The sequence below is a fragment of the Cavia porcellus genome, unplaced genomic scaffold, assembly GCF_034190915.1.
Source record: "Cavia porcellus strain 051 isolate PalLab524CR breed Dunkin Hartley unplaced genomic scaffold, mCavPor4.1 scaffold_22, whole genome shotgun sequence".
Classification (NCBI taxonomy): Eukaryota; Metazoa; Chordata; class Mammalia; order Rodentia; family Caviidae; genus Cavia; species Cavia porcellus.
The window spans coordinates 32,205,816-32,222,163 of NW_026947505.1; the positions used below are offsets into that span (position 1 = coordinate 32,205,816).

General features: G+C 41.6%; 1 protein-coding gene across 1 annotated transcript; it reads left to right on the forward strand.

Moving 5' to 3' along the window:
• The first annotated feature begins 12,041 nt into the window (after positions 1 to 12,041).
• LOC101787236 (uncharacterized) lies at positions 12,042 to 16,348 on the forward strand. Its single transcript, XM_023563607.2, has 5 exons — positions 12,042 to 12,138; positions 12,344 to 12,505; positions 12,805 to 12,897; positions 14,821 to 15,572; positions 16,214 to 16,348. Exons 1-4 carry the CDS (start codon positions 12,042 to 12,044, stop codon positions 15,276 to 15,278), a joined length of 810 nt encoding a protein of 269 aa, XP_023419375.1. The 3' UTR covers positions 15,279 to 15,572; positions 16,214 to 16,348.

The window sequence follows — 16,348 nt, forward strand, 5'->3', positions numbered from 1 at the left end:
CTGATTGATTTATCTATAACCTTGCTTGCTTATTATTTTTTATAGAAGACATTCAATACCTACTGTCTTAGCAGTTTTCAGATATATCATAACTTATTATTAAGTGCTATTGCTATGCTGTTCCATCAATCTCCAAAACTTAGTCTTTTGGTTTGACTGAAATTTCATGCATTTTGATCAATATCTCCCCATATGCCTTCCCTACTGCTCCATTCTACTCTCAGTTTCTGTGAGCTCAACTTTTTTAGATTTCATGTATAAGATCATGCAGTATTTTCCTTTTCATGCCTAGCTTATTTTACATAGAATAGTGTCCTTCTGCTTTAACTATGTTGTTACAAATGACAGGATTTCCTTCTTTTATAGGCTAAATACTACTTCATCATGCACACACACACACACCACATGTGCTCAGCCTTCACATCACTTCCTATTGCAACACATTTTTTAAAATCTTTTCTTCTATTTATAGGCATGTAGGTTTGTTCTATATCTTGGCTTTTGTGAACCCTACTGAAGCAAACATTAGAGTGTAGATATCTCTTCCAAATATTGACTTCATTTTCCTTGGATATATACCTAGTAGTAGAATTGCTGGAACAAATGGAATTTTATTTTTAATCCTCTGAGGACTTTTCATACTGGTACCTATAGCAACTGTATTGACATTCCCATAAGCTGAACAAGCATTCCTTTCTCTCTACAATCTTGCCAGTAACTTTTATCTTTTCTGTTTTCAGTAACAATGATTCCAACAGGTGTGCAGTTATATCTCATTGTGGGTTGTTTTGACATTTGTTTGGAGACAGGGTCTCAACTCACTTGTGTCTCAAACTAACCTCAAACACATAGTGATCCTCCTGCCTCAACTTCCCAAGTGCTGGGATTACAGGTGTGTGCCAGCATGCTCAGCCTCATTTTGATTCTGATTTGCATTTCCTTGATGATTATTCTTGTTGAGAAATTTTTGATATGTCTGTTGGCCATCTGTCTATCTTTTCAAAAATGTCTATTTAAATGCTCTGTTCATTGCTTAATGAGCTTTTTGCTACTGAGTTGAGTTCTGCATATATTTTGAATATTAACCTTTTAATGCATAGTTTGCAAATATTTTCTTACATTTCTTAGAGTGTTGCTTCATTTTGTTGATTGTGTCATTTTCTATGCAGACAATTTCTATTTTGATATAACCTCACTTATCTATTTTTTTTTGTTGCCTATGCTCTTTGGATCATATCCAAACCAATTTTCCCCATATTTTCTTCAAGTAATTTTAGAATTTCTGGACTTACATTTAACTTTTCAGTCCATTTTAAGGTTATTTCTGTATATGGTATGAGAAAGGGTCCAATTCCATTCTTCTGCATATTGATATTCAGTTTTCCTTCTACAATTTATTAAAGAAATTGTCCTTTCCCTTCTGTGTGTTCTTGGCACCTTTGTTGAATTGACTGTAAATGTGTGAATTTATTTTTGGATCTTCTATTTTGTTCCATTCATCTGTGTATCTGTTTTTATGCCAGTACAATGCTATTTTGATTATTATTATTAGGTAGTGCAGAGATTTTAGCATTACTTTTTGTTTAAACTTACTTTGATTATTAAGGATTATTTAGGGTTCTATATGAATTTTAGGATCTTATTCTATTCTCGTGGAAAACATCATTGGTATTTTTACAAGACTTGCATCCAATCTTGAAAAAAATTGCTTTAAGTAGTATGGACATTTTAACAATATTCATCTTCCAGTTCATGAACATGGGGTACCTTGTCATTTTACATGTATCTCCTCCAATTTATTTCATCAATGTTTTATGGTTTTAAGTGAACATATCTTTCACATTATTGGTGATATTTACTTCTAAATATTTTAATACTATTTCAAATGTGATCATTTTCTCAATTTCTTGTTTGTTCTTAATTTATAGAAACTCTAAGGATTTTTGTATGTTGTTTTTATAACCTGAAACTTTGCAGAACATGTGCATAAGTCCTAGTAATTTTTTGGTGAAATCTGTACCTCTTCCTAAACATAAGATTATGTCATTGGTACACAAAAACAATTTAATTTTTTCAGTGGAGCCACTGATTTGGATCTGTGTGCTAGAATATCAATGTTTTAACAGAGAAACAGATATGATACAAGATATACAAATGTATACAAAACTACAAGATTGGATCACAACGGTCAAACACAGTGTTGGACAAGAATACATGTAGAGAGTCTCTGCACACTGGAGACTGATGGTTTCAGACTGGAGTTCACTGCTGATGGGTCTGTGATGTAAGGCTAAAGAATCTACTCCAGAAGGCTAAAGATACCAAGTGGAAGCCAAAGTGCTGTGCTGGAAGATAGGAGATGTTGTTCAAGATGCAGGCAAAGACTAGAGCTCTTCTGAAGAACAGAAGTAAGTCCATCCTTCCTCATTTCTGCTTTATATGATACAGGTGATAAGCAGCCCTAGTGTAGATCCTTGCTATGATTTATACATTGTGTCAGTTTGAGAAGTCTAGAAGCTTAACTAAGTGACTCAGGAGCTCTACATCCTGGGGTGTAGAGGGCAAGTTAACTAAGTGATTCAACAGAAGGCCAGGGTTCCTAGCTTGTAACATCTTCAACCTGTGCAAGAGGAGGGCATGCAGATGGTGTGAGTGCTACACACACCCCAGGGAAGTGACCTGCATACAATAAAAGACAAATGAGGAGAGGACTGGTTGCTCGTTCTTTGGAGGAGCTCCAGTCTTTGCCTTCAGATGGATGTCATTTCCTGGCTTCTGGCACAGATTGTTTGACTTTTACCTGGGACTTTTCAAACTTCATTATAGATTCTTCTGCCTTTTTTCATAGATTCTGTCTTGGTTATTTTTCCTCTTGTTGCTGAGACAAAATACCTGATGCCCAAAATTAGAGAAGGAAAGGTATATTTATCTTAAGCTTTTGGGGGTGTCAGTCCATATGCAGCAGGCTCCTAGGTAGGTGGCATGGCTGGGATATAGTAATTCATGGTAGCTGCAAGCAACAAGAGCAAAAAGGCAAAAGAGAAAAAACACACCTTCTGCCCTCCCTTATATTGTATTCTGGCTCTGCCCCTGGGTGAGTGCAGCACTCACACCGTTAATCCCAGCACTAGATAGTGAACCAGTCACAAACACTAAATTAAGCCACCTCCATGATTGCATGAGTCTTAGGGGACCACCTAGGCATAAAGTACAACAGATTCTTCAGTTTTCTGTCACAGACCAATTGGCCTCCTGATACAGACTTACATGGGACACTATAATAAGCTCTAGTCCTTGGGCTGGACCCTTCAACTTCCAGCATGCAGACACCCTCTGCATGCTCCCTGATCTGACATTGTGGCTGACCACTGTAAGTCAGTCTTGTAATTTCTTACACATTTTGTATTTCTAGTGTTATATCTGTATCTCTAGTAAACCTTGATACAATCCTATACACCCTAAAGTGTAGAATTGCTGAGCCAATTAAATTAAGCTTTCACACTTCCCAAGTTGACATAATCAATCAACTATTACTGCTGGTTACATAGAGACAAGTATAGGTTTAAAAACTGTGGTTTTGGACCCCTCCCTTCACCTGGAGGAGCTCAGCAGCCAGCAAGAGTCCAGGAGAGCCCTTTGCCACCCAGAGGACCTTGGAGGGCATATAAAAGTCCAGGTGAGCCCTCCTCCACCCAGAGGATCTCAGTGCAGCAGGAAGAGTGCAGTTGAGCCCTTCCTTCACCCAGAAGACCTTGGGCAGGTGTGCAAGACCTACAATGACAGAGTAGGGATCTGGCTGGGGTGTACACCATGGACAGGCAGATCTGGCAGCCTGGAAAAGCCTGAAGCCACAGTAACAGTATGAGCTAAGGGCTGGTTCACATCAATACTCCAAGGCTAGACAGCTGGGGACTCATGCAACTGGATCTGCAGGACGAATTCAGGTGACTGGTCCCTTCCCTACACTATGGGACACAGTGACTGGGTACATGCCAGCCTCACAGTAGGACCCTGACTAAGACACACACAATGGGCAGGTAAGAAGCCGGAATAAAAAAACTGAAATATGCACAAAGAGGTGAAAATGACAAGACAAAAAAATCAAAATGCAACCTCAGCCCTCCAGCCCATCTGGAACAAGTACAAGAGACATATACATAGAAAACATTGAAAGATGCACACCTGAAATTTCTGGAAAGATATCAAGTGAAGTAAAGAAAACAAATTCATGAGGCTATAGAGGAAATCAGATAAGAAATAATCTCTCAGGTAAAGAAAAAATGACAATAAAGGAATTGCTTAGCATAGCTAGAAAAGATTATATATATATATATATATATATATATATATATATATATAAATATAGGAAGGAAACAATACAATATAGGAATACAATACAATACAATATAGGAATACAATACAATATAGGAAGGAAATAGAATACAGGAAACAGACTGAAAAAGATATCAAGGATTCAAAGAAATTTTAAAATTCCATTGAAATCTGGCAAAACAACTTGAATGGAACTGAACATAGACTTTCAGATGTTAAAGACAGGGTCACCGATAGTGCTCCCAAAAGGAAAGATTTCTTGATAGTAACAAAGGACCATGAAATAGCAATTCAACAGCTCCAATATGATGCAAAGAAAGGCAATATAATTTTGATAGGTGTCAATGAAAAAGCAGGTGTCAACACAAATGACATAAATAAAACTATTTGCAGAAGTAATAGCAGCTTTAGCTCATGACGTAAGTGCTTGCCTAGTAAGTGTGAGATCATGAGTTCAATCTCTGGACAAAAAAAAAGGAGTAATAGCTGAAAATTTCACAAGTATTGGAATAGAATCTGACATACAGATAAGTGATTCATACGGAATTCTAAACAGCCATAACCAAAATAAACCTACACTCTGACATAATTATCATGATCCTAAAAATTCATCACAAAAACAGCATATCAAAAGCTGTTAGAAAAAAAAAGAAATAGATAACTATCAAGGAAAGCCCATTAGAATCATGGCTGACTTCTCAACACAAGAAAACTTGGAGTGCAGTATTTCAAGTCCTTAAAGAAAACAATTTCCAGACTTCTGGGAGAACATAGCAGATAGATAGCAGCAGCTACAGAGGCTCTCTGAGTTATCCAGCTTAGAATCCAGGAATGGTGTGATGTGAGGAGTCCTAAGCGAGGGGAGATGTACCCTGCCAACCCAGGAAAGAACTAAGCTGAGAGAAACCAACTGGAAATACAATCCCGGTGCTATAACCGGAACAGATAAAATCTCAGCACTGAAGCTGGAACCTACGCCTCTGGAAACCACAATTTGAATTTCCTGCTGCCACAGCTGCATCTGAATCAGCACAGCAGGAAAGAGACGCACAACTTCTGAGAGCAGGAATCGGCATCTGTCCTTTTTGCCTTCTAGGTAAGAATTGCTAAGCTACTCAATTATGGAATTTATTCACATCCTGACAATAGCCAATGCACAGCAATGCTAGCCTTCCTCCAAACCTCCCCTAAAACAGCACACACAAGCCCAAATTCTATCTTTCTCACTGAATCTTACTGAGATGCCCCAGGGCTCCTGCAGTGTATGTTCTCCCTCACTATAACAAGTTTTAAATGTCTGTTCAATTATAGGTGTGTGCTTGGTAACTTTTGCCTAAAGGGTAATGTCATCATCTACTTGCCTTAAAGTTCCTGTGACACTGAGAAGCATATTGAATTTGGAAAAAGAGATGAAATATTTCAATATGAAATGTATTTCTCTCTTTAAAGACTGATGATTGTAGGTAATACACAACACTGACATCAGTGCAAAGGCAAATGCTTTTGCCTATGATCACAAATTTTGAGCAGCGCTATTTTAGCACATCCCACTTTGAGTTTCTATATTATTTCAGGTCAAGGGGCCTAATGGAAAGTGTTCATACCCAAGAGTCAAACCCCAAGGAAGGGTATGTGAAGAACCTGATCCAATGAATGGAAGGGAGGAAAAATGCAGATTCCTCTCTGTTCTGAACAGGAGCATGGCAGTGAACCAGACAGAAAGCTCCCTGCTTGGTTTACATTCTCATAAAAAGAGACAGCAAACAAATAAACAGGATACCATCAAGCAGAAAAGGGGATGCTAGTAGAGTGTAATGGGTGTTGGTTCATGAAAGGTCAGTTCCAAAGAGCTAAAATAGCTCATTTCCATATGTCAGTTCTGAATAGCTAATACTTCATTTTAAAGGAAAATGGAATGCATGGTTCTCCTGTGATGTGTACCTGCTGACCAGTTGCCACCAGACTGTTGGGAATTTTTATGAAGAATTCTAGATCGTATAACAATACTTTTTGAAAACTTAGCATGTGGCTAGCAGGCAAGTCGCAGGGTCTTGATTCACATGTTCTGCAGCTGGACTTCTCTGGACTAGTTACGTTGCCAGGTAGCCAGAGGATTGTCTACTGAACCCCCCCTCTTTTCTGTGTGTATGTAATTGGGTGTGAGTGTGTGTTTTAGTGGAAATTGAACACATTGGAACACCAAGCTACATCTCCAGCCTTTGTTTTTCTAGAGACAGTATATCACTAATTTGCTCAGGCTGGCTTCAAACTTATGGTCCTCCTGCTTCAGACTCCCAAGTAGCAGGGATTATAGCCATGCCCAGCTAGCCTTTCTTTATAAGGCAATAGTTATCTAGTTAAAAACAGAAAAAAAGAAAGAAAGAACAGCAGCATACTCATAATCAAGCACTATAGTGAAAGGCCTACATTAAATTATTCTCTAAAGACTCAAAAGGCATGGCAGCACATGCCTGTAATCCCAGCACTCGAGAGATTGAGGGAGGAGGATCACTGTGAATGAGGCAAGCCTGGGCTACATAACCAAGTTCGAAGCCACTCTGAACTATACATTGTGAGACTCTGTCTCTTCATTTGAAGTTCTTACATTCTCCGACATTGCAAACAATAAACTAAGTTTTGTCTCATTAAAAGAACAAAATATCAAAGCACAAAACAAGGAACAGAGATGGTAGAGTAGCATTAATAATGGGATGTCTGGCTCCTTTCTAGATGCAAGGCACTGGGGAGGTTTGGGTACTTAGGTACTCTCTACAGGGCCTTCTGAGAAACAGTTCCACTTTCCACATCTTGGAATAAAAAGGTAATATGAAAATATGTCAGAGAAAAACAAAACAAAAAAACCACAAATCATCTGTAAAGGAAAGTCCAACATAATTACAGTAGAGCTTGCAACACAATCCTTGAAGTCAAGGAGAGCTTGGAGTATAGTCTTTCAAGCGCTGAAAGAAAATAACTTCCAACCCAAACTGATGTACATTGTAAAACTCTCTTTCAGAATTAATGGAGAAATAAGATATTTCCATGAGAAACAGCAACTGAACTAACTGTATAGTGTGGCATGAAAGATATTATAGAGAGATATAGAAATGTGTACAAATCCAAGAAATTACTAGGAAGAAAACACCAGCCAGGGCAAGCAACCAAACAAAGATACTAACAGCAGATAATAATATAACAAGAATAAGTCGAAACATATCAGCAATAACCATCAATGTAAATGGTCTCAATTCACCAATCAAAAGAAATAGACTGGCCGAGTAGGTCAAGAAACAAGATCTAACAATATGCTACATGTAAGAAATAGATTTTAACTCAAAAAGAAATTTATACACTGAATTTCAAAGGATGGAAAATAATATTCTATGTGGCAACAAGAAAATATCAGGAGTAGCTATTCTATTTGCAACCAATGTGAACTTCAAGCCAAGACAGATCAAAAGAGATAAGGAAGGTCACTAAATTCTTGTTAAGGGAGAAAACAAGAAAGGTTAACAATCATAAATATGTATGCACCAAATACAGGAGCACCCAACTACATCAAACAAATATTAATGGACATGAACAATCAAATCATCACAGACAATTATAATGGGGGAACTTGACACCCCATTGTCACCAAACCATAAATCAACTAGGCAAAATATCAATAAAGAAATATAAGTGAATCAAACCTGTGAACAAATGGACTTAATAGATATGTACCGAGTGTTCAACCCCACAACATCGGAGTACACATTATTCTGAGTTGCACATGGAATATTCTCTAAAACAGACCACACACTGGCCCATAGAACATGCTTAAGTAAATGCAAATGAACTGAAATTATCCAATACATATAATTTGATCATAATACAATGAAACTGGAAATCAACAGCAAAAAAAAAACTTAACAAAAATTCCATAAATACACAGAAATTAAATAACACACTACTCAACAGCAAATGGATCATAGATGAAATTAAACAGTATCTCCAATTATATGTTAATGCTGATACAATATCCTGGAACCTATGGGACATAATGAAAGCAGTTCAAAGGAGCGAATTTATAGCAATGAATACCCGTATCAGGAAGACAGAATAAACTCACATAAACAACTGAATGTTGAGTCTCAGACATCTAGAAAAAGAAAAAATTAAACCCAAAGCTTATACTAGGAAAGAAATTATAAAGATCAGAGCAGATATAAAGCAATTGACACCAAGAAAATCCTACAAAGAATCGATGAATTAAAAAGTTGGTTCTTTGAAAGATTAAATTGATAAATCCTTAGAAAAACATAAAAAAAGACTCAAATTCATGCAATTACCAGTGAAAGGGGTGAAATCGTAACAGATCCTGTTGAAATCCAGATCATCAAAATCTACCTTAAAAACTTTTATTCCAAAAATAATGGAAAACACACTTGAAATGGACAGATTCCTAAATATATAACAAGTACCAAAGCTGAATCAAGATATTAAAAATCTAAATGACCTGATATCAGTCAACAAAATTGAAAATGTAATGGAAAGTCTATCAACAAAGAAAAACCCAGGTCCTGATGGATACACAGCTGAGTTCTACAAGAAATTTAGAGAGTATCTAATGCCATTACTTTTCAAACCCTTCAATGAAGTAGAAAAAGAAATGATACTCCCAAAATGATCCCTGCAAGCAAGCTGTACCCTGATACCAAAACCACAGAAGGATTCACTCAAAAAAGAGAACTACAGCCCAATCTCCTAAATGAACATGAATGCAAAAATCCTCAATAAAATACTAGCAGAGTACAGCAAATCATCAAGAAGATTATATAGCATGATCAAGTGAGATTTACCCCAGTTATGTGAGCATGGTTCAACATATACAAATCAATAAATGTAATATACCACATTAACAGAGCCAAAGAAAAAATCATGTGACTTAATAGATGCAAAAAAAGCATTTGACATAATCCAATGTCCATTAGTGGTTAAAAAAAACTTAGAATAGATGGTCTTTATCCCAATCTGGTAAAAGCCATATGTGACAAGCCAATGGCCAATATCGTACTACATGGTTAAAATGGAAAGCTTTTATGCTAAAATTCAGAAGGAGAAGAGGATGTCCAATGTCACCTTCTCCTATCTAATACAGTTCTGGAAATACTGGCAGAACAATCAGATGAGTGAGAGAGAGAGAGAGAGAGAGATACAGAGACAGAGACAGAGACAGAGACAGACAGAAACAGAGATACAGAAAGAGACAGAGACAGAAGGACAGAGACAAAGAGAAGGAATAAAAATAAGAAAGAAATTAAATTATCATATAACATAGTACTATACATAAAAGATCCCAAAAGCCCCACCAAAAGGATTCTACATTTGATAACCAGATTGAGTAGAATAGCCGGATACAAAGTCAACACTCAAAAATCAATAGCATTCCTGTACATAAAGAACTCACTGGGAGAGAAATTAGGGAAGCAAGACCTTTCAAAATGCCACCCAAAAAATGCAATACTTAGCAATTAATCTAAAAAAGGAAGTAACGGATCTCTACATTGAAAATTACAGTAATCTGAAAAAGGAGATCAAAGAAGACATCAGCAAATGGAAAGATATCCTTGCTCGTGGGTAGGAAAAACCAGTATAGTGAAATGGCCGTACTTCCAAAATTGCTATACTAATTCAATGCAATCCTAATCAAATTACCATTAGCATACCTCACAAAATTAGAGAAAACATTCCTAAAACTCCTTTTGAACCAGAAGAGATCAAGAATAACAAAAACAATCCTTGGCCACAAAAGCAAGACAGAGTGCATCACAAGCTCTGACTCAAAATTGTACTAAAAGCTACTGTAATAAAAGCAGCATGGTATTGGCAAAAGAACACATCTGAGGATCAGTGGAACAGACTATAAGGTGCAGAAACAACTCCAAACGCTTTCAGTCAGTTGATCTTTGACAAAGAGAACAAATGCACTCACTAGGATAGCCTCCTGAATGCATGGTGCTGGAAAAATTAGCTTTTCGCATGCTGAAGACAAAAGTTAGACCCACATCCATCACCATGCACTAAATCAAAGTTAAAATGGATCAAAGACCTAAATACTAAAACAGAAATAGTAAGTCTACTGAAAGACAGAAAAGGTAGAACTTTGGAAGATATAGGTGTAGGCTAAGACTTCATGAGTGTAAGACATTTTGTTTCAGCAACAAGAAAAGTAAGACAAAACTTGGTAGCATACAAGTGGGGTCATTGCTGTGACTGTACCTGACCACATGATTTAGAAGTATTTGAAGCTGCCTTGTGGGAAGGGGAAGAGTTAGGATTAAGAGTAGGTGACAGGACAAAATACCTAACACCCAAAGGGGAAAAGTTTATTTAGCCTATTGTTCATAAAGATTTCAGTCCATAATCAACTGGTTCCAGGCAGGACTGATTGGCAGATAAACAGTTTATGGTGACCAGAAGGCAGCAAGGCAAGCAAAGGACCTTAACAGCATCTTTCTGCCCCTTTGGTACTCTATCTAGGCTACCAAAATCAGGGCAATGACCAATCAGTAGACCAATTACTGAATTAACCCCAGCATTGCACCACACATCAATCACACATACTAGATCCAGCCATTTCTGAAAAAAGTCCCACCTACGAATTCAGGCAACTTAGGGAGGACATGTAAACACAAGCCACCGCAGTGTAGGTTTTTAGTTTTCACAGTCATGGGCTTTAGATACCAGGCTTTTCTAGTGTTAGGGATTCATCTGTGGCTCAGAACAAGCAGCTCCTCAGGCCTTGGGTACTTTCCTGCTGACAGTGTCTGCCAGCTATTTTCAGTGTTACTAGTTCTAACCACTGCTGCTCTTGGTGCCAGCAGCCCTTGGGGTTCCCAGCTCAGCACATGCTACCCAAAACAATAATCACCAATAGGAAGGAACACACATCCACAAGAGGATGAACACTGGTGCATGGGTTCTGCTTAAAGAAGGTGGCAAGGATGATTCCAGAGGGGCATAGTTATCCTGAGGGGTTGCAGGGCAGAGTCATTTGTGACAGGACTGTCACTGAAGACTGCTGCAGTACAAGGAGCTCATGGGCCCCTGATGGCCCCAGAACCACGTAAGGCATCTGTGGCAGCTGTGGGGTAAAGTTCTTCTGGGCACCATTGGGGACCCATCTTGTCCACTCTCCTTCTCTGCCTCCACAGAACTGAATGACTGGCAATGAGAGGTGGCTCATTGGGACCTGTGTCTGGTCCTTGGTCACCTCCCAGCACTGGAGGTCTCTGAATGGGGGTAAAAACAGATCACAAACAGGAGCCACAAACCAAGAACCTGGCATCTTCTCACTTCGCAGGTGACCGTTTCCCTCATGGACACACTGGCTGACACAGTGCGGTGAGAAGTTATTTCAATGGCACTGATGTGGTGGTAAAATACTGGCCTGCCTGGACCCTGAACAAAGGAGACACGGAGGAAATGGCCAAAAGAAACAGAAAGAAGACCATTATTAGAAGCCTCTAGACAATACTACTGGCATTTCTTGCCTGTGCCTAAGGATTTCCTGAGTGAGTAATTGTTTCCCGCGTATTTCTTTCTCCTAGAAATATGATTGTTGACAGGTAGCTAATAACTGCCTTCAACTATGTTGGCTTCTAAGGAGATTGTTTGCCGGGTCTCAAACACTCAGGTCTCTAAGAAAAACCAGGAAGAGTCCGAAGATGAATATAATTAAAAAGAAGAGACCAGCAAGGAGTGGAACAACACCTAAGGAGCTGCTCCTGCTCAACGAGTCTGTCCACAAGAGGATGAACACTGGTTCTTATTGTTTAGAACACTGGTTCTGAACACTGATTACTTATTTATGCTAAAAAGAAAGTAATGTTCAAAACGTACAAATATCAGTTATTTATAAGTAAGTAAATAAATGAAAGTCATAAAATGCTCGAGTTGGTTTGTCTGGGTGAAAAACAAAAAGAGTATGCGTGAGAGGCTGTCGCATGTGATTGGGTGAAAATCACAGTCCCCACCCCACCCCAGCCCCTCCTAGCACTGAGCGCTTTGGGGTTAAAAAACTTGCGCAGGTCCCAGCCTGACTCCAGCAAAGTTCGTCCAGCTGTTCCCCTGGTTGTGTGGAGTCCAGAAGAACAGAGTTTGAAGCACGCGCGGGCTGCAGCACGGAAAGGTACAGCAGGGGAGCAGGGAGAGGGCGGCGGGGAGAGGATGGCAGGCTGGGGCCCCCCTCGGCCGCCACCGAGCCGCTGGACGTGGGCGACCGCGCCGACCGCCAGGTGCGCGCCAGGAACCCTGGAACCCTGCGGGGCTGGGGGAGCGCGGAGAGGACCCGCGGAAGCCCGGAGTCCCCAATCTCGGGGTCCCCGGGTCCTCTGCAACTTCGCAGAGTACCCGCAGGTGGCGCAGTGGGCCCCAACCCTGCTATGAGGGCTCAGCCTCGGGACCCCTCTGCCTTCCGGGTCCCCACAGGATCCATGGACCCAGCCGCGATCCTCTACGTCCTCGTCGCCATCCTGGCCGGGCTGCTGCAGCCCTCAAAGCCTCTCCGGGCGACTGATGCCGGTGAGTCACCGCGCGCTGCGCCCCGCTACCTCTCCCCGCATCCCGCGCGCCAGGATCCTTTCCTGGGGACCAGGTCACCTCAGCCCTGCTCCCCATGCCACCCCAGGGCTCAGAAGGGGAGGAAATCACAGGAAGCAGGGGATGGAGAGGTAGTAGGGCTAAGCCTGAGAGGAGGTTCTCAGGGTGACCCGCGGGCCACCAGCAAGAGACCTAAACTCCTGGAAAGTGCAGCCTGCATTCAGGTATGGGAAGCTAACCCAGAAGGTCTCAGGGAGCCCAGGCCACCTCCTGTCTGTGACAGACTGTCTGCATCCATAGTTCTCCACAATCTTTGCCAGCAGACACGTGCCAGGCGCCCCACGGAATCACCGTCCCGTCCACCACCCACTTCCCTCCTGAGTCACCCACTGCCCTGGTGCGCCCTGCCCACATTGCCAGGTACCTCAGGTCTCTCTATGCCTGAGGACACAGTCCAGCAACACATCCCTTCTCCCCCACAGGATCTAAAGTGTTGAGACCAGAGCAGCTCTTGTGGTTTCCCTAGGGAAGGCCAAAGGGGACTACAAAATACAGAGGAGAGGAAGGCTGGGGTCAGGTGGAGCCCTAACTCTGGATGGAAGGCAAGAAACTGCCCCCTCACTGTAGGAGACTTTATTTACACATTTAGCAACTTGTTACCTGACACCCCCTTGCCCTAGAAACTGGGTTTACAGATTGTCTTGGAGCTAGGTGTTCACAGGGCTTTAGCAGATTCTTTACATGGCTTAGTCCCCCAACAGCCATGCCCCAGCCAGCCCTGCATCTGTGCTCAAAGTCCAGCCTTCAAGCTCCCTATACTAAGGCAGCAGGTATGGGCACTCTGTGCCCAGGAGGACACTGGCACGGGTGTAGGCAGGGGCATCTAGAGACTTCTGCCTTTGAGCCCAGACCCCTGGCCTTCCTTTTGGGAGGAGAGCACAGGAAGATGGTTATTAATTAGACAGGAATCCACCACTTTTCTCTCAAATCTTTTCAGCTTCGCAGGCCACAAAGCTCTCTCTGAGCCCCACCTTCAGTGTGAAGCTGCAGAGGGCAAGCCAGTGGGCTGGAATCAGACTTGACCACTTCCTGGGTTTATCTTCCTGATGAATCACCTATACTATTAATTTTCTACTCTCTCTTGTCTTCATCTCTGTCTCACTATGCTGATGCTGGTTTGGTTTTTTTTGTTTTTTTTTTTTTTTCCTTTGCTCACCATTTTTTGTCTACTTGACATACAAGAGTCCTCCTGACTTCCTATGAAGCAGAGCGCACAGGACATTTTTCTGGTGTTCATGTTACATCCACTCTGAGCTTACCGATCTTTCCTCTGATGCATTTCTAGTTTTCTTTTTCTAATTTTTATGTTTATTACATTCAGCATGGGGAGTAGCTGCTAGTACATAACATGGTCTATTGTTTCTGTGTCATGCAATATAGGTTACAGCTTCCCAAGCTAAGAGAACCCACTCTCCTACCACAGTCAATGGCCCCATCCCACCAGTCAATGGAAACCCCATGAACCATAACCATAAACTGAACTTCTGTGCCACTCCTGACTTCCACTCTCACCCCCAAAGGCAGGGCAACTCCATACACTCCCCATCTTCCTGAAGTCCAACTTCAGTTGTTTCTGAAGTCCCTCTGCCATCCTGGTCTTTCTTCCAACAAGACCAATTGGTCATGAATGTGGGAACCTTTTTCTGGAACATGAAGCTGCTACCAGCGTATGTTCTTTCCTCCTCAAGCAAGGAAAGAACGCCAGCTTTCCATGGGTGGCAGATAGCACAGTGTGAGAAGGAAGTGCAGCCCTTCAGAGAGTCACTTCCCCTCACAGATATTATTATGACAGAGGGGTTCATTCCTTCCTCACCTCTAATCTTTCCTTATGCTTTTCCCTAACAGGCACTAACTGTCTTTTCTATGAATTCATCATCAATCCTAAGCCCCTGCCTGGACAGCAGCAGTGCAAAGTCCAAGGTCAGCTGGATCACAGGATCTTTCTTTCCTATGACTGTGTTGGTGCCAAGGCCATATCAATGGGTGTCCTTGGAGGGAAGCTCAATAGCACCAAGTCATGGAATGACCAGTTAGAAACACTGCAGGATGTGGCCACAGAGTTCAAACAGCAAGTGTGGGACATTAAACCAGAGGAATGTGCATCCACAGGTAAGTTGGAATACTCCAAGACAATGAGAGAGGTGCTAGGGCTTTGGGGATATTTACCATATTCGTGGGGTAAAGAAAACAACTGGATGTTGGTCTCATCAAGGATGGATGTGGATGAAGAACATGGAAAGATTAGTAGATTACAGGAGGTGAGTATTGGGTGGGGCCAAGGATTTCTCAAGAAGGGAGGTTAATCTCTTTCCGTGGGGCAGATCCCAATTTCTTGATGGCCAGGATGACCTGTCTTCAGAAAGCTGGTGGAAACATTGTCGGGTTCTGGGACCTTGGATTTAAAGGAAACATTTTTCTCCATCTTGACTCAAACAATAAAACATGGAAAGACCTCCCTTCTGGATTCAGCTCCATGAACGAGAAGTGGAAGAGTAACAGGGAGCTGACCCAGTGGCTAAGCCGAACATCAGTGGATGACTGTGGAAGCTGCTTTAAGGAGTTCCTGGAGCATTCAGAGGAAAATCTTCAGATCAGAGGTAACTGGGAAGAACTGGAGGAAGGGGTAGCTCCCTCCAGATAAGATGCTCCCATGTGCCTATGTGTGACTACCTGTATTCCTGTGCATGTACCTATGTATGTGTAAATTTTTCATCTAGAATGATCAGGAATGATTTCTCCCTGGGAAATGATGCCATGTGTATTCTTCCCATCTTTGCCCTTCTCATGTCCTAACATCGCCTGCACCCTGCACATAGCTTTGATGCATTCACCATGGGTTTCTTGCTGACCTCCACACTGAGGACACCATTCTCTCTCCAGGCTTCCCTTGGCATCATTTTTCTCTCATCTCACCTGGCCTCTTTCTCTTTCAAAACCACCTCATAGGTCAGCTCCTGAGACCATTCCCTACCACTCTGATCAGGGATCACTTTCTCTTCTGTCACCAGCTAGGATGGGTTACATTGGTACCCTGGCTGCTTGCCTAAATATGTCACTAACCCCAAGGACCTCCTTCTCTTTCTTTATCCAACTCAGGACCTGTCACAGTGGCTGCCACATAGCACAGGGGTAGAAGCTGTCTGCATGGCTGGGTGGGCTGAGGTAGCTGGAGCTGAGGGGGCATCTCCTCAGATGTGGGGTCCTGACAAATGCTGATTCTCTCCTGTTTCCATCCCAGCACCACCCACCACCCTGGCTGCAACTCTACCCACTTCAAAGGCCACCAGGCTGAGCCACAGGGCCCTGCTGCTGATCCTACCCTGCTCATTGATTCTTTTGAATGTTGTCTGATTGTATAAAGAATTCAATTGTT

What these genes read in the sequence shown, in the direction of transcription:
- LOC101787236 (XM_023563607.2), top strand. Translation starts at nt 12,042, where the DNA reads ATGAATATAATTAAAAAGAAGAGACCAGCAAGGAGTGGAACAACACCT. An exon ending in CCACAAGAGGATGAACACTG is followed by an intron (nt 12,139 to 12,343) that starts GTTCTTATTGTT and finishes TGAAAATCACAG; the next exon opens with TCCCCACCCCACCCCAGCCC. An exon ending in TCTCCGGGCGACTGATGCCG is followed by an intron (nt 12,898 to 14,820) that starts GTGAGTCACCGC and finishes TTTCCCTAACAG; the next exon opens with GCACTAACTGTCTTTTCTAT.